The sequence below is a fragment of the Carassius auratus genome, chromosome 15 (genome assembly GCF_003368295.1).
Source record: "Carassius auratus strain Wakin chromosome 15, ASM336829v1, whole genome shotgun sequence".
In the NCBI taxonomy this organism is placed as follows: Eukaryota; Metazoa; Chordata; class Actinopteri; order Cypriniformes; family Cyprinidae; genus Carassius; species Carassius auratus.
Window position 1 is genome coordinate 23635483 of NC_039257.1, and position 18353 is coordinate 23653835.

Consider the following 18353-nt stretch of genomic DNA (forward strand, 5'->3'; position numbering starts at 1 on the left):
TTTATCAGTCCCATGTAGTCGCTGACCAGAAAACTGCCATGGGCGTTCGCTCGATCTCGATCGTCACTACAGCACTCGAATAGACGTCCCCAACCAGTAAGCACTCGTCTCACATGTTGCTGTTGCTCAGGATCCTCAAATCACAGACTCATCCACCTTTATTCATCTGTAGGACACTGCACACTCACCTAGCCATAAGCTATCTCACCGCATGCAGAACACTCACTTTGCAGGTCCTTGCTCGTCCTTTCATTAGGCCAGTTACAAACACGCCCAGACGGTGTCACCCCCTGTAGAATCCCAGTCACAGCTGTCCTTTTAAAGGGGAACATATTTTCCGCACTCGCCCAGTGTCCATCACTCATAAGTTAATTTGATATAATTAGAAAATAGATTTGCGTCTTTGTATAATACTGCTTGAAAAAAGAAAGGAAAAAAAACAACAAAACAGAAATTCCATATAAACAGCAATCCAATGTAAACACATGTATAAATATATATAAAAATATTGTGCCACACCCAATTTGCCCCTGAAATCAAGTGTCAATGCTTCTGTGTCTAAGCGCTTGATCAGATACCACGAAAAAAACAGCAAAAGGTGTTAATATACACTCACAATGTGATGTTATGTAATACTACTAAATACAATAATAATCCTATCCTTTAACTCCATAACGAAATCCCAGATAACCAAACAATGAAAATATAAATAAATATAAAAAGTTTGAAAATATTTAGCTTAAATGTTTAATATGAATAAACAGTGCACATAAATGGCTGCTGAGGTAGTATTCTCAATTTAAGCAAACTGAGGCTTGGACCCAGAAACAGTGCTTTTTATGTCATCACTTAACCATATGAATGGAGTTTACTTATTGAATGAATCAGCTTTTTGAATGAATCAGTTGAATAAATGATTCAGTGATTCAGTCATTAACACAGTCAAATGCTTTGTTTTTGAATGAATCGTTTGAATCTCAATGACTCATTCATTAACATTCACTTGCTGTCACCTACCCAAAAATACAAAATGGAAGGAAGAGTTAAAACTGAACAAAATCTTGCTACTCAAACTGTGTTTGAACATATACATATGCTTCTTTTCCATTTTGAATTTATTTGTACTTTTACACGCAATACTTAAATGTACTTAAGATTACATAATTTTACACTTTTAGTAATATTCAATAATCAAGTAATATTCTAAACAATGACTCCAACTTCTACAAGTCATTTTCTGGTAAGATATCTGTACTTTTACTTGAGTATGACTTACAGGTATTTTATACACCACTGCAATAGATGATATTACTGTGTATCGACAATATTCAGAGTTGAAGTGAAGTGACAGTCAGCCAAGTATGGTGACCCATACTCAGAATTTGTGCTCTGCATTTAACCCATCCGAAATGCACACACACAGAGCAGTGAACACACACACACACACACACTGTGAACACACCCTGAGCAGTGTTCATCATTTATGCTGCGGCGCCCGGGGAGCAGTTGGGGGTTCGATGCTCTTGCTCAAGGGCACCTAAGTCGTGGTATTGAAGGTGGAGAGAGAACTGTTCATGCACTCCCCCCACCCACAATTCCGTCCGGCCCGAGACTAGAACTCACAACCCTTCGATTGGGAGTCCAACCCTCTAACCATTAGGCCACGACTTCCCCATGATGTAATGCCTTTGATGATGGACTTGATGCGGTTCTGGCTTAACATAGTTAAACCGATAAATTGTTGTGTGGGCCCCTTTTTCTTTTTTTTTTGTCATGTTGACACATAATTATTTGCAGGTTTTGTTCTTTTGTTTGTTTGTGCTGTTTTTGGCTGACATTATTAAAGTGACTTCTCCTGAGATGGCTTTGCAATTTTCTTCTGCTCAACTTAGAACTTTAAAAGGATCTCTCCGCTTGGATTTATACACTTATAAATGCTGTGAACTTGACGAAAACTTGATCTAAAATTAAGCTCAAAAAAGTTGCATCTTTTGAATATCTAGCATTGAAAATGAGTGGCAAAACATCAAACCAGCAAGAAATGTTTTATGTTCTGAGAATGTTTTCAGCGGCAAGGTTTATTATAGTTCCCAGAATGTTTTTTTAAAAAAAAAGGTAGGATAAAATTCTCTCAAAACATTCTAAACGTGTCTACTGATAACATTGTTAGAACATTATTCTCTAAGGCTGCATTTACACTGCAGGTCTTGATGCCCAAATCAGATTTTCTGATTATATCTGTGTATATCCACTATACAGTATTGTTCAAAATAATAGCAGTACAATGTGACTAACCAGAATAATCAAGGTTTTTAGTATATTTTTTATTTCTACGTGGCAAACAAGTTACCAGTAGGTTCAGTAGATTGTCAGAAAACAAACGAGACCCAGCATTCATGATATGCACGCTCTTAAGGCTGTGCAATTGGGCAATTAGTTGAAAGGGGTGTGTTCAAAAAAATAGCAGTGTCTACCTTTGACTGTACAAACTCAAAACTATTTTGTACAAACATTTTTTTTTTCTGGGATTTAGCAATCCTGTGAATCACTAAACTAATATTTAGTTGTATGACCACAGTTTTTTAAAACTGCTTGACATCTGTGTGGCATGGAGTCAACCAACTTGTGGCACCTCTCAGCTGTTATTCCACTCCATGATTCTTTAACAACATTCCACAATTCATTCACATTTCTTGGTTTTGCTTCAGAAACAGCATTTTTGATATCACCCACAAGTTCTCAATTGGATTAAGGTCTGGAGATTGGGCTGGCCACTCCATAACATTAATTTTGTTGGTTTGGAACCAAGACTTTGCCCGTTTACTAGTGTGTTTTGGGTCATTGTCTTGTTGAAACAACCATTTCAAGGGCATGTCCTCTTCAGCATAGGGCAACATGACCTCTTCAAGTATTTTAACATATGCAAACTGATCCATGATCCCTGGTATGCGATAAATAGGCCCAACACCATAGTAGGAGAAACATGCCCATATCATGATGCTTGCACCTCCATGCTTCACTGTATTCACTGTGTACTGTGGCTTGAATTCAGAGTTTGGGGGTCGTCTCACAAACTGCCTGTGGCCCTTGGACCCAAAAAGAACAATTTTACTCTCATCAGTCCACAAAATGTTCCTCCATTTCTCTTTAGGCCAGTTGATGTGTTCTTTGGCAAATTGTAACCTCTTCTGCACATGCCTTTTTTTTAACAGAGGGACTTTGCGGGGGATTCTTGAAAATAGATTAGCTTCACACAGACGTCTTCTAACTGTCACAGTACTTACAGGTAACTCCAGACTGTCTTTGATCATCCTGGAGGTGATCATTGGCTGAGCCTTTGCCATTCTGGTTATTCTTCTATCCATTTTGATGGTTGTCTTCCGTTTTCTTCCACGTCTCTCTGGTTTTGCTCTCCATTTTAAGGCATTGGAGATCATTTTAGCTGAACAGCCTATCATTTTTTGCACCTCTTTATAGGTTTTCCCCTCTCTAATCAACTTTTTAATCAAAGTACGCTGTTCTTCTGAACAATGTCTTGAACGACCCATTTTCCTCAGCTTTCAAATGCATGTTCAACAAGTGTTGGCTTCATCCTTAAATAGGGGCCACCTGATTCACACCTGTTTCTTCACAAAATTGATGACCTCAGTGATTGAATGCCACACTGCTATTTTTTTGAACACACCCCTTCCAACTAATTGCCCAATTGCACAGCCTTAAGAGCGTGCATATCATGAATGCTGGGTCTTGTTTGTTTTCTGAGAATCTACTGAACCTACTGGTAACTTGTTTGCCACGTAGCAATAAAAAAATATACGAAAAACCTTGATTATTCTGGTTAGTCACATTGTACTGCTATTATTTTGAACAATACTGTATATGACTATATAGTGTTTTGCTTTCCACAATATTTTGAAAAGTCAACAAAAAAAAGCAAAACATTGGTCTCGTATGGCGGAGAAAAAAGAGGAGCCCTTGTTGCAGCCTGGGCAAATTTTGTGCCTATAATAAGTCATGTGATCTCAGTTGGTGGTGTCCACCTGAGTTGATGTCACTTATTTGATGATGTACGACTCGCATTTACTGGGAAATATCTGATTTGTCTGTTTACATGGCACACGCAAATGCATGTATCCGATTCATATCCGATTTATTACCACATATGAATGCGGCCTGAATCCGATCTGAGGACATCGGACTCCATGAGTTTTTTCCTGCTTCCACGTTAACTGGTCATATCCGAACTTGGGAATTGGGTCACTTGAATCATGCAGTGTAAATGGGGCCTAACATTCTTATAAAGCCTCCCATCACACTAGATGGGGCTCAGAAGTCAAATATTGGTTGAAAGTGAAAACCCAACCTTTGTTTGATGTCAAACTCCAGCTTAAATAACTCCAAAAACAGTATTACCAATTTAACTTATTATAAACAAGATTGTCATAAATGTAAAAAAGTTCTTATAGAGATTAACAGAGGTGTTGACGGTTTATTGAAAACAATAGTTTATTTTGACATCACCATTATGGTGATCAGTATTTAGGCAGTATTTTGTGTAACTGCTGTAACTCTATTTGTTACGGCGAAAACAGCGAGCATTAAAAAAAATAATCAGGTGACATGGTTTACATGCTGGTGTTTAAAATTTCATCATGTAATGATCTATTAAACTGGTTTTATCTGGAGACTAGTCTATGCTATCACTTCACTGTTAATGACTATAGCAAATGTGTCGCAACGCATAGAATCCTGTAAATTTATATCATATATATTTTTGTCTCTTCTTTTTAAATTACTTTGTTCATGAAATAAATAAAGATTACAGCAGCTAAAACACAACACTGACAAGTCAAGTGGGAAATTGCACAACTAATGCCAACACTTACTACCATTATGGTGACATCAAATCAAACTATTACTTTGAAACAGACATAAACATCTAAACCTCTGCTTAAATCTTAATTAGAATGTTAGGGGAAAATGTTCTAATAATGTTATTAATAAACATTTTTTGAATGTTTTTAGAGAACATTATTGTATCTTTTGAGAGAATGTTCTGGGAACAAAAATTCACAGTGGAACTTAACTGTTTGCTATGCTCAACAAACTCACTAACCCTCCACAACACAAGTTATTTCTGGCTCTGAGGTGCTTGTGAATAACTTTTCTCATTACTTTTCAGACAAATTTAAGTCTATCAGTGAATCCATTTCCAAAGACACCCCTCAAATAACTGACTCAAATGTTCACTTGATGCCTGCTGACTGAGCTCACTCAACATACTCTCGTTCTGCTTTTACTCGTATTATTTCTGCTGCCATAAGTGATCTAATTGTGAAGTCAAATTCTACATCCTGCCAGACTGATCCTATACCTACTGTTTTCCTCAAGATGTGTGTTCCTGAGGTTGAACCTTTTATAATAAGTATTATTTACTGTAGTTTAGCATCTGCCATCGTTCAAGCAGAATAAAAATGGCTGCAGTAACCCCATACTTTAAAAAACACCAAGTGTCTTCAGTGATTTACGAGACCATTGCACTCTTGTAAACATTTGTTGTTGATGGTACGGTGCTTCCGCAGTGGTCATTCCTGTGTCGAATTGGGTTGCACACTTCAGGTTGCACTACCCCCTGTTGAGCTGCAAGCGGCCATTCTCCAATGTGATCAGCACATAAACAAGCAATTTCTCTAAAAGAGCAATAAACGAGTGCGTCTTTGTAAAGATGATGGATCGTCCTGTTTCTGGGTGCGGTCGTTACCTGGCTGAGGTGGTCCTACATCCTGCCAGATTGATCCTATACCAAGTGTTTTCCTTAAGATGTGTGTTCCTGAGATTGACTCTTTCATAACACATATGATTAACTGTAGTTTAGCATCTGACATTTTTCCCGCCATATTTAAAAATGGCTGCAGTAACCCCCATACCAAAAGTTCTTGACTATCCAGACATGAACAATTATAGGCCAAACTCAAATTTACCATTCTTAAGTAAAATTATTGAAAAAGTTGTGGCCTTATATTGAGATTAGCAATAAAAAATATTCTATCACCATACAAGGGTATAAATCTGCCACTGCTCCAGTTTAACAAGGTGTTTCTTAAGGTTCAGTTCCCTTTCAGTCGGTCACTCTTCACCTCACGTCGGTGAACGACGAATTGGGATATCACTTAGATAGACCAATCTACTTAGAATGTAAATTAAATGAGTCAATGAATCCACAATTATTGCATGCAATTATTGCATCCAGCTGCTGCTGTGATCAACGTGAGTATAATAAGGCAGCAGGTGCAAAGCATACCAGCTTTTTGCTTTGGAGCCAAGCGCCAACATCGTTCTGTTTCATCCATGTGTCTTCAATGAGCTACAAGTTCATTGCACTCTTGTAAACATTTGTTGTTGACGGTACAGCGCTTCTGCAGTGGTCATTCCTGTGTCAATTAGGTTGCACACTTCAGGTTGCACTACCCCCTGTTGAGCTGCAAGCGGCCATTCTCCTATGCGATCAGCACATTAAAGAGCCTTTCCCTAAAATAGCAATTTATCTAAAAGAACAATAAACGGGTGCGTCTTTGTAAAGACGATGGATCATCCATATAAGGATGCCATTTCACGCGTGCGTTTCTAGGTGCGGTCATTACCTGGCACCAGGTGATGGTCACAATTGCTGCCTCATGTGTCAAGCACGCAGAGGTGGTCTTCGTGGATGAGTCATATTCCCACTGCTGGAAGATGACCATTTCAGAGCTGTGAACCAGGCTCCACTACCTTCAGGGGGGTGGAGTCCCATTGCTGCAATTTTTGCATTAGGTTACTATGTAGATCGGACAAAAGGCTTCAGGACCTCAGATCAGCTCTTTTTCTGTTACAGAGGCCGGCAGAAGGGAAATGCCATATCTAAGCAGAGGATGGCCCACTGGATTGTGGATGCCATCACCCTGGCTTATCAGGCATAGGGTGTGCCCTGCTCTGGTCACCTGTGTCATCACATATGCACTGTAAGATATAGCTTCTAACGTTTAAGGCATTAAATTGTTTTGAACCTTGTCCATTCCTCATTTTTGGCTGTCCACTGTAGGTGGTAGATCATTTAGGTTTAATGCTCCTAGATTATGGAATTCGCTACCACTTACACTTCATAATATATCATCTTTGTCTACATTCAAGCCAAAAATTTATCTTTTTAATATGTAGTTTGGATAATGTCCCTATATGTGGCCTTTTGTGTTTGTATTGTGTATGTGGGTGTGCAAATGTTTTATTTAACACTATGTAGATGAACCTTGAGCTATAGAAAGCCACTATATAAATAAATCTTCTTCTTCTCCTTCTTCTTATCCCCTAAGCCAGGGATCCTCAAATCTGGACCTCGAGATCCACTTTCCTGCAGAGTTTAGCGCTAACCCTAATCAAACACACCCGAGCATGCTAATCAGTGTCAATCAATGTCTTTGGGATCATTCGAAAATGGCAGACAGGTGACTTTAATCAGGGTTGGAGCTAAACTCTGCAGTGCATTGGACCTCCAGGGTAAGATTTGAGGAAGGGGGCCCTAAGCCAATGTGTACTCCTTCTCCAGATTACTGTTGAGACCTCAAAAATAATGCAATATTGCCAAAGATGACCGATAAACAGTTGTATAATGCCTAAGTATTAATTCAGAAATGTGTAAATCCCCAGCTGGAGCAGCCAAATTATCTAAACTTTCTGAACTCTCTGAACTAGAATTAGAAGGAATGTTTCTCTTCGACAAAGACGTCAGGGAAAGTTACCGCTGGCATCGTGACGAGATGATGGACGCAAACTTTCAGACTTTTGAAGGGAGCTCCTGGGAAAATCCTTGGAAACCCTGTCAGCCGGTTGCTTGACAAATATCAAATGAGCATGCGCAGATAAGTTGACCTCACTCTAACTGGGGGTCAACTACAACTTCAAAATAAAATCAACTCAGTTTATAAAATAAGATGAACTTTTCCTCAGAAACATCTGAAAGTGAGTTCAAGTTGCTTACAACAGATAGTTCAAGTTCCAACTAGCAATTTTATTGTCAGTTAATGCAAAAATTTTAGTAAGGTGAACAATTTTGAGTTGTAGTTTTCACAGTGCACAGGAGACTTGGTCTGCCCAAAACTGCTTGTCTAATGCAATCTGTGTTGGGGCTATTTAGTTGATGAAGTTCAGGTAAGCTGTACTTCAGCACACAATTTAGTAATAGACTTACTAATAACTACACACATAATGATATACACACTGTGACGAGTGGGGCAGAGCCGAGAGCCGTGGGAGCGGAGCGAGGCTGGTAGAATTGAAAGATAATGATTGACACCTGCACCACACACCAGAGCTCCTCCACCTCGCTCTGCTCCCACTGCTCTCTATATATGTTCCTAAATTCTTCAAAGATATTGTTATCATACACAGCAAAAAATCCAGAGTGAAATTAACTCTGCTGGGAGTACATGTGAGACCACACTCAAGAGTGTGAAAGTGTTAAAATAGGAGTGTTAAATTAACACTGAAACTGAGTTAAAGTTAATGAGATAATTAAGTGATTAATTGAGTGATGATTGACCATTATTGACGAGACCTGATGTTAACATGCAGAATCAACAAAGATGAAATTCACTATGTTTATGTCACCATTATAGTGATCAGTGTTTGCTTTAGTTGGGCTCTTGAGCCTTACACTTTTAAAGTGAGGTTTGGTTTGGCTGTTACAACTGAATTGTAACAAACAGACAAGAAAAAAATCATAACATGGCCATTTGACCTGAATCACAAAACTCAACTAATGCCTAAACAGATTTGATTGACCTCATTGATTATAACAACCCTGTGACTGTACAGTACCTGCTAATTAAAAGGTTTTCATGAAAGTTGTTCTGATAAATAAAAAAAGAAGCTTGTTTTAGGCACACACATACATCAAAGATTAGTGTAGGAATCTCAACAACGGTTACAAACAGCATATTCAGAAAAACATTAAAAAACAAACTACTAAAAGTAACATAAAATACAAAAATAGAATAGTAAGAACAAAGGAAATTACTGAAACAATTCTGCTAATAATGTATTCATGCCGCAATGCATCATGGGAGTCATGGATGAATTTTGATAGGTGGCACCCAGAATGCACTGCAACATGCTTTTTTGATTTTCACCATTGTTGAGATTCACAGGCTGATTCTTGATGTTTGCATGTCTAACTAAAAGTCTCTTTTGAAAGATTTTTGAGCAAACAACTTTTAAGAAATTCCTCAGATTGTATTTAAAATGCTGGAAATATCTTGTTGAAGAATCACAGGGCTGCAATAATCAACAATGTAACTTTAACTCAGTAATTCAGGAACAACAATAGTCTTTGCTTGTCTATCAGTTTTATAACATAGTTATAACTGACCATTAAAATCTGACTTTATCATTTTAGGGGTCAAGAGCCCAACTAAAGCAAACACTGATCACTATAATGGTGACATAAACATAGTGATTTTCATCTTTGTTGATTCTGCATGTTAACATCAGGTCTCGTCAATAATGGTCAATCATCACTCAATTAATCACTTAATTATCTCATTAACTTTAACTCAGCTTCAGTGTTAATTTAACACTCCTATTTTAACACTTTCACACTCTTGAGTGTGGTCTCACATGTACTCCCAGCAGAGTTAATTTCACTCAGATTTTTTTGCTGTGTATCAGGTATACATTTCTTTGGATACAACTGCTTTTATAAATCAGCAGAAATTAGTTGATTAGCTTGTAGAAAATACAAAATGTGGGAAATAAGTTTGCTCTGAACCCTACAGTATAACCCTCTGTAAGGTTGTGCAGAAGTTAGGCAGATTATCTACATTAAAACTTAATTTGCACCACCCATAAATATGATTGAATTCATACATTTCATATAGCAATTTATGTGTAGCATTTATATTCATTGATCTCCTGTCTGCAGTTTGTCTGTATCCATTTATAATGAATGAGGTTGGGCCATTATTTTATTATTATTGATCACTGTAAATATAATTCAAATGATACATTAATAGGTTTGTGACTGAATGTATTTTTAATCACCCCTGGCACTGAAATAAACAGACGCTGCTCTATAATTTAAAAGAAAGAAATTCTGAACCCTTTATATTTACTTTACCTGCATTTTTGCATAAAGTCTGGATTTACTAAAGACACACAGTGAAATATTATTGATGAAAAGGTGTAGACACTTTTGCAGCTAATCTTATTGCATATGCATTTGTTTCTCTTTCAGACACAACATTTATGTGAGGACAGTATTTAAATGAAATGATTTACTAGGGTTTGCATTAGTTAGTACGGATGTCAGTGTAGGGTAGAGGTCTTCACGGGTCCAAAAATTTGTGCCCGAACCCGACAGAGACCTGTAATGTACTACACCGAACCGACCCGGACCCGTCTAATATTTCAAAAGCTGTACCCGGACCCGTGTAGATCCGAGAAATGCCTACCCGGACCCGACCCGGACCCGTATATTATTTGAAATCTGGACCCGAACCCGCCGGGAAGACACAGACCTGACGCTGACATTATTTATTTACTGTCATCTGATCTCTGTCTGTGCTCTCTGCTCTGCATCGAGTCTGAATCTGAACCACTAAAACTTTAAGATTAAACGGTTCAATTATAATATTATAAAAATGGGAGAAAATGTAAAACGCGGTTTGGCAGTTGAAGTGTCCCTCACTGGTTGCCATAGAAACATGAAATGCGCTGGAGACTGCACATGCGTGCTAGCTGTATCAACCTAAAATGCCTTAACGCAATTTGAGCGTAATAGAAAACATTCATGTGACAGTTCACCTCAGATTGTGTTGCTGATTTGCAGAGGTGGGTAGTAACGAGTTACATTTACTTCGTTACATTTACTTGAGTATTTTTGGGGGGTAACTAATACTTTTCGGAGTATATTTAAAGATGGGTACTTTATACTCTTACTTGAGTAAATTTTTTGGGAAAATCTGTACTTTTACTTCGTTACTGTAGCCGACGCTCCTCTCGTTACTTTCTCTTAATGCAATAAATGTTATAAATGCTTCAGTTTATTCCAAACGCGCCGTCTACTTTTCTCTGGGCAATGAGCGATGCCCATTCGCGAATGATTCATTCTTTTGAGTCAATTCTGTTCAAAGGCTTGATCAAACCAATTGGCAAACGAGTGAACTGGTTCATGAATCAGTTTGAATGATTCGTTCAGTTCCCTGTCGCGTGCGCTGAGCTCTGAAGCGGTTCACTCAGAGTTGTAACGGTTAACATCAGCAGTTGAAAACTGGGCGATGGAACTGCACTGAATTGAAAGCAAATCTGCAAAGGTTATTATTTGCTTGTGATGGCGATCCTTATTAGATGAACACCGCGTGTGCTGTCTACTGTTTAACAGGTAATAACTTGGGCTACATTCGATTACAGTACACGATACCACTGTAACATTAGTTTGTGGCTTATAACAGAGGGGAGTCAAGTTGAATGCAGCTTCCAAAAGACAAAAAAAATAGCCGATTAAGATTTTATTAATTTTAATACAATCACACCGGTGCGAGTACGTTCAGCAAGTCATATCATCAGCTGCTAAATTCAGATCTGTGATCGCTTGCTGGCGCTGAGCCAGAGACAGACGCGTTTTTACAGCGTTGCGCATTATAACCAATCACACACGATTCTGTTGAGCTTTTGAATGCAATGGCCAATCAGAGGTGTTCCGATGAGTCATCGCTGAAATGCCGGTGCTTCCTTCAATTGCTCACTGACTGAATACCTCTTTCTGGTGAATTCTCTCGTCAGAAACAACAAAGTGCAGATGTGTGTACGAATCTATAATTAAGATATTGATTTCACAGTGTTAACAGTTTCAGTGATTTTAATGGGAGTTTCTGAGAGTGATTAGACTAGACTGTCAGTGAAAATGATCTTTAATAATGCAAATGTTATTTACTCTCTGTCTGAACAATGAAAGATTAGTAGCAATATTTATATCACATTAACTTTCAATGTTAAATTCATATTTAATATAAAGTCAGTCGTATTAAAAATATGTTATGGCATATGTTATGACACATATATCTGTTGTTACTTAAGTAAACAGACAGGGTTTTATAATAAATTACATAAATTAGAGTAAAGGCTGATGAAATATATACATTTATACACACACACACATACATAACATACATTTTATCTATATATCTAAATAAAAATAGGCTCAGTATATATGACCCAAAGTAACTAGTAACTAACTACTTGAGTAGATTTTTTATCCGATACTCTTTTACTCTTACTCAAGTAACTATTCAAGACTAGTACTTTTACTTTTACTTGAGTAAATATTTCTAGAAGTACTTTTACTTTTACTTGAGTACAGTTTTTGGGTACTCTACCCACCTCTGCTGATTTGAAATATATTAAACATGAGTGTGTCAAGTCTGCAAGCATTAATACCGTGCGTGCACTTGTATATTAACTCTGAGTCTGCGAGCGAGAGAGAGAGAGAGAGAGAGATCACTTTTTTTGGCTCACTCTTTTCTTTTCCTAATTTTACAAGTTGCAAGTTACAAAAAACACAAGCAGTCTTTGATCACAGCCGGGTGTTCTCCAAGTCCGATGACTCCGATTGGCGATTGCACGGGTATTACACACAATGTTAAACAGACCCGGGACCAGAGGTAATAAGATTCGGACCCGACCCGGACCCGGCTGATGATTTAAAATATAGACCCGAACCCATATGGGTCCCGGGTCGGGTCCGGGGTCGACGGGTCTCGGGTGCACTGTAAAGACCTCTAGTGTAGGGATCCTGCCATTTATATTTTGTACTTGTCTTGTGTTGAAGCATCTTTTCCTTGAGTGAGTTACAGGCTTTGTTTTAATTTGGTAATGTTTTTGGTTTCTGCTCTTGCAAGGGTGTTTTGTTTTCAAGCCCTATTGGCTGAAGTCTGAGCCCTGTTTATTTGTTTTTGCAGCTTATTATTTATTTATTTATTTTTTTTGTAGCACTGTCTGTGGCTGGATTATGTCCCAAAACCCTTGAAGTTACCAAATAGATTGTATTCCTCATTTTTATATTGCATGAGATACAATTGACTGCTAAACTAATAAATGTAAATGTACTGTAAGTATAGTGATTACTTTCACTGATTTATATAGTGAAAGTATACTAATAGATTGTTAATTAACTAACTGAAGGTAGGGTATACTGTGCCTGCACTACTAGTGTCATCAAGCAGAATTACAGAATTTAAGCATGTTTTAAACTGCCTTTACAAACGCCCCTTTCACGTGTCACAAACACAGCTCTTACCAGTCTATAAGAGTGGAAGCATGTCTCAACAGGTAAAAGTAGGCTACCTTTATTACTAAACGCTCCAACATGTTCAAATGGTTGTAATTCCTAGGTATTTTATGTTATAGTTTTGTTCAATCCCTTGAATTAAAGCTTATTAATTAACTGATTCTCGAGCCAGATCTCATCAGGGAGTTGGACCACAGTGGAGCTGGGGAAGGTGAGGAGCCGAGGAGGGACTCCTGTAGGGCTCCAGCATGTAATGACTCTCAGCTGCTGTAGATTTCATTGTGTTGCTTCTCATTCGATTATTAACTCCGCCTGTGTTTGGGCCTATTTAAGCATGCCTCTTTCATTCAGTTGTGTTCAGTCTTAAGCCTCCTTTGCATTTATCATATTCACCAAGAACATCTTCTTTTGTCTTTGGATTTGCCCACTTGTTGTTTCCTGTAGTCTTTTGAACGTGAGATCGTTTGGTTCAGTTCTGTAAGCCTCCTGCGTGTTATTCTTCTGTCTCTGGGTCCGTCTGTTGTATCTCAGTGGTGAAGGAGCAGAGCTCGATCTCCGTCACACATATGAGCTGGCACCTGAAGGGCTGAGCCGGATCTGGGGGATTTGCAGGAGCATTGTTTAACAGCAGAGGTTGAGCAATACGAAGAGTGTGGAGGCTGGCTGTTTGTCTTGTTAAATGATGGAGGTGAAGCCATGCAGAAAGGAGGTGAAGGGTGTGGAAGGAATGCTGTGGTGGTTTGGTAAGGCACGGAGGATGGACGGTGTCTGATAGAAAGCTGGATGTGAGGAGAAACATCAACATATTGAGCTCATGCATGAGTCCTGCTCGCATCCTCAAGTGTAGCTCTCGAGAGAGAACTGCTAATCTATTCAGAAAAGACTTCAAGTGTTGATTCGAGGATGATCGTCCTTTTCTCCTGGCAGATACCTCACAGAAAATGTTTTTGGTACAAGTTTATATAATTAGATATAACTAGTCTAATGGAGGGTCGAGATCAGTGGAAAGTATTGTATTTAAGACTAATTACAGTACACTAATGTTTCTCAGTACAGAATCAGTAACTAAAACAATGATGGGTCCCTCACATCCGGAGCCTGGGGCCTGTACTGGATGCAGAAGATGCTGATGACAAATGTTCTTTAAAATAACTGTACTTATAGAAATATATTAATTACAAATAATAATTAATTACATTGCATACATCTAATTATAATTTAAATTTTTTTTTTCAAAAATAATATAAATTGAAAATATTTATGGTCAATACGGAGTCTTAACCCATGTCTGAGATCAGACAGCCTCATAGTAGACATCTCAGTTGTGCTGTATGATTCTGATCTCTGATCACGACTGCTTTGTTGGTTTAGTGTTTACTTTGAGGTTCTTCGGTTTTGATTGCTGTATCACTACATGCTCAACATGAACCTGTTATGATATGAGGCCTCATGTTTGGCTTGTATTGAGCTGTCACCCCAATTATGAAGTCACATTCATTCTGTTGACTGAGGTCACACTGCTAAAATCTGTACTAGGCTGTCAAAAATCTCAGATCGAGTGTGGTTTGTGCTGGTCATACCGTTTCAAAAACTAAAAGGTCTGAGTCACATCTGAGCAAAAACATCCATTGTGGGCTACTTCTGCCTTCGGTCTGAATGCCTTTCAGTCTTTACAGCGATACACACTTTATAAAGGTCACAACGATCACATGTCATTTCCAACACTCGTATCATGTTATAGAGCTTTTGTCAACTCAATGTTTTTTTGGAAAGAGTTTTCCCTCCAGTGGAACAGTTGGCATCTTGTTGCAGTGCAGTGCAATCTCCTGAACACACTGTACTTCAGCGCCTCGCTGTCATTCCTGTCTTTACCTCACCCACTTTTCATGTTTCTAACTTTGGTTAGTACTAACTATTATTACTTATAGCCATTTTCACATTTTGAGGGTTTGCAGAACCAGAATTTGCCATAGACGGGTGAACTTCTATGATGGTGGTTATTAAGAGATGCACCCACACTGTAAACAGAGCTTCTCTTGTGTTTACAGACATGACAAACCAAGAACCAATCACGGAAACACAACTTGAAGACAGCTTCTTAACTCATTTTAATACAATAGCCTATAAAGCTTCCATGTTTCAAGTTTAATACATTGCCTATTAATTTAGCATTTAATCACAATCACAGCATCTTTTCTGCAAATTAGGTTAATGAAAAAGTATAATGTTATAAGTGAAAAATAAATGATTCCGAATTCAAACTGATATCCATAGCCTATAGTGTTTCACCTGGCAGAGGAAAGATAACCACACCTGATTCTCGACACTGATTCACATTTAACGATGACAGGTTTATTTCATCTGTAGCGGAGAACTGAGGGGAAATCATAGCAAAGTTGAGACAAAAGCGCTAAATGTTACAGTTCTTGCAGCAAAAAGTGTAAACTATTGTAACCACTGTCCTCTAGGGGTCCTCTGTTCTTACACCAGTAGACTACTGCACAAAACCACGCAAAACTTTGCATTTTGTTATTATTTAGTGTGTATATTATTAAGCATTATTCTGTTTTAGTAATTTGATCTCTGTCATGGCTTCTGCTGACATGGACATCTGCAGTAAACAAGCTCCAGTTCCCGCCACTTCCTGCTGCTGCCAGTCGCGGAAACACTAGTGTGTGTGTGTGTGTGTGTGTGTGTGTGTGTGTGTGTGTGTGTGTGTGTGTCAGTGTGTGCATGAATGGGCTCCGCTTTGACGGACGTTATTGTCTCTCATCTGCAAAGCTCTCGTCGCGGAAACACCGTTGGGATTGTGCCGGTGTCGCTGCGCGAATAATGGTGGCACACATGGCGCATCACGGAGAAACGACGCCGCTGATCGAAGGGTGAGTGTCGGCGGAGAACTGCTGCATCAAGCCGCTTTAACATCACCCTCTGCTCCACGCGCTCCACGCAAACAAAGAGCGCGCGGAACCGAAAGTAACGCAGTAATAACACTGCTGTTCCGGAGGAGTAATGCTTCAGTCAGGGTTCAGCAGTTAGTCCCTCACAAACATTAAGTGTGTTCCAGCGATCTCCTCTCAGAACCGGGCGATGCACGGAGCTGCACGAGCGCGTCTCAGCGTCACACGGACCTCGCTTGCACCGGTTACACGCGTCTCCATTACTCGCACTGTTTCTCTCGCACGACTGTATTTCAAACGATAAGCTCAAAGTTCACAATGATCAGGTCAGGTCAAATTGTGCTCATGTAGGAACTGAAACAAGCCTCTTGGTGCGAATCTATCAGTAAAAGGGCTCTGCTTATTATTAATAATATTAATAGTTTAATATGACATTGCTCAGTAGGGTTGGCAGACGTTTGTAAGCAAATGCTATACAGGTGTTATATATGAGTGACATGAGCATGCTAGATTTTAAGGGAAAGTTCATGCAAAAATGAACGTTCATTTAAAACACCTCACCCTGAAGTTGTTCCAAGTCTGTACGAGTTTCTTTCATCAGCCGAACACAAAAGATCTTTAAAGAATGATGTACTGGAGACCAAACAGTTCAAACATTTCAAATTGGGTCAGAACTCTTTAGAGCTCCTTGTGTTTAAGTTTTATAATCCTTTTGAAAAAACAAAACATGAATGATTAAATCTGCACACTGTATATATCAGTGGAGCCCAAGCCTGTTCCTGGAGGTCTGTCGTCCTGCAGAGATCAGTACCACCCCTGATCACACACACCTGAGCACCCGATTATTACAGACAGCTGTGTGTGATCAGGGGTGGAGATCTGCAGGAGGGTACAACCCCAATCCCAGAGAAGTTGGGGTGTTTTGTAAAAATGCAATATACTGGATGTATACAGTTCTTGAAGGGTGGGCAGGGGAGCACCAGTAATCCTTTCAGCTGTCTGAACAGTTCTCTGTAGTCTTCTGTTGCTGAACCAAACCAGACAGTTATTGAAGTACAGAGGACAGACTCAATGACGGCCGAGTAGAACTGTTTCAGCAGCTCCTGTGCAGAGATGTATAAAGTATTAGAGAACCATACTTGAGTAAAAGTACAAGTGCTCTATCAAAAAAGTGACTTGAGTAGAAGTAGAAGTGCTCTTTAAGCACCACACTTAAGTAGAAGTACTAAAGTATTCAAAAATTTTTGTACTTAAGTATTGCAAGTAGTCTATTTTAAAATTTACTACTCAAGTACTGAAAGTAAAAGTATTGTGTTATGTAGCTATTAAAGAAATTAGTCAAAAGTTTGAACAAATTGTTTTTACTATTTCAAATGATTAACCTAAAGGACAATAACAATTCCTTTGACTGTAACTTCTTGTAAACAAAAAACGGTTACAGGGTTAGTTAGCCCAATTTGCAAAATGATGTCATTAATAACTCACCCTCATGTTGTTTCAAACCCATAAGACATCAGAGGGTCATTTAGAATTTTTTGAAGCATTGAAAATACATTTTGGTCCAAAAATAGCAAAAACTACGACTTTATTCAGCATTGTCTTCTCTTCCGTGTCTGTTGTAAGACAGTTAAAAACAAAGCAGTTTGTGATATCTGGTTCGCGAACTAATCATTCGATGTAACCGGATCTTTTTGAAACAGTCCACCAAATCGAACTGAATCGTTTTAAACGGTTCGCGTCTCCAATACGCATTAATCCACAGATGAATTAAGATGTTAACTTGTTTAATGTGTCTGACACTCCCTCTGAGTTAAAACAAACCAATATCCCGTAGTTAGTAATTCATTGACTCAAACAGTACACTGACTGAACTGCTGTGAAGAGAGAACTGAAGATGAACACCGAGCCGAGCCAGATAATGACTCGTTCACGAGTCAAGAACCGTTTCTGTCAGACGCGTCCGATTCGTGAACCGAGGAGCTGATGATACTGCGCATGTGTGATTTAGCGTGAAGCAAACCGACACACAGAGCGTCTGAACCGAACTGATTCTTTTGGTGATTGATTCTGAACTGATTCTGTGTTAATGTTATGAGCCCAGGTGCAGTAAACGCCAATGACGCCATTGCATCGAGCGC

The 18353-nt window shown here is 38.8% G+C and overlaps 2 protein-coding genes across 6 annotated transcripts in view; both read left to right on the forward strand.

The window, feature by feature from the left end:
* LOC113115415 (tyrosine-protein kinase receptor UFO-like) overlaps positions 1-18353 on the forward strand; it is a 1029470-nt gene that overhangs the window by 21680 nt on the left and 989437 nt on the right. The window lies entirely within an intron of this gene.
* Positions 15844-18353, forward strand: part of si:dkeyp-97b10.3 (nacht, lrr and pyd domains-containing protein 1b-like) — a 28324-nt gene continuing 25814 nt past the window's right edge. For 3 of the 4 annotated variants that reach the window (XM_026282986.1, XM_026282987.1, XM_026282988.1), the window contains exon 1: positions 16015-16197. In XM_026282986.1, coding sequence (XP_026138771.1) covers positions 16049-16197 — 149 coding nt within the window. In that variant the 5' untranslated portion in view covers positions 16015-16048. The other variant, XM_026282985.1, reaches the window with a different exon arrangement.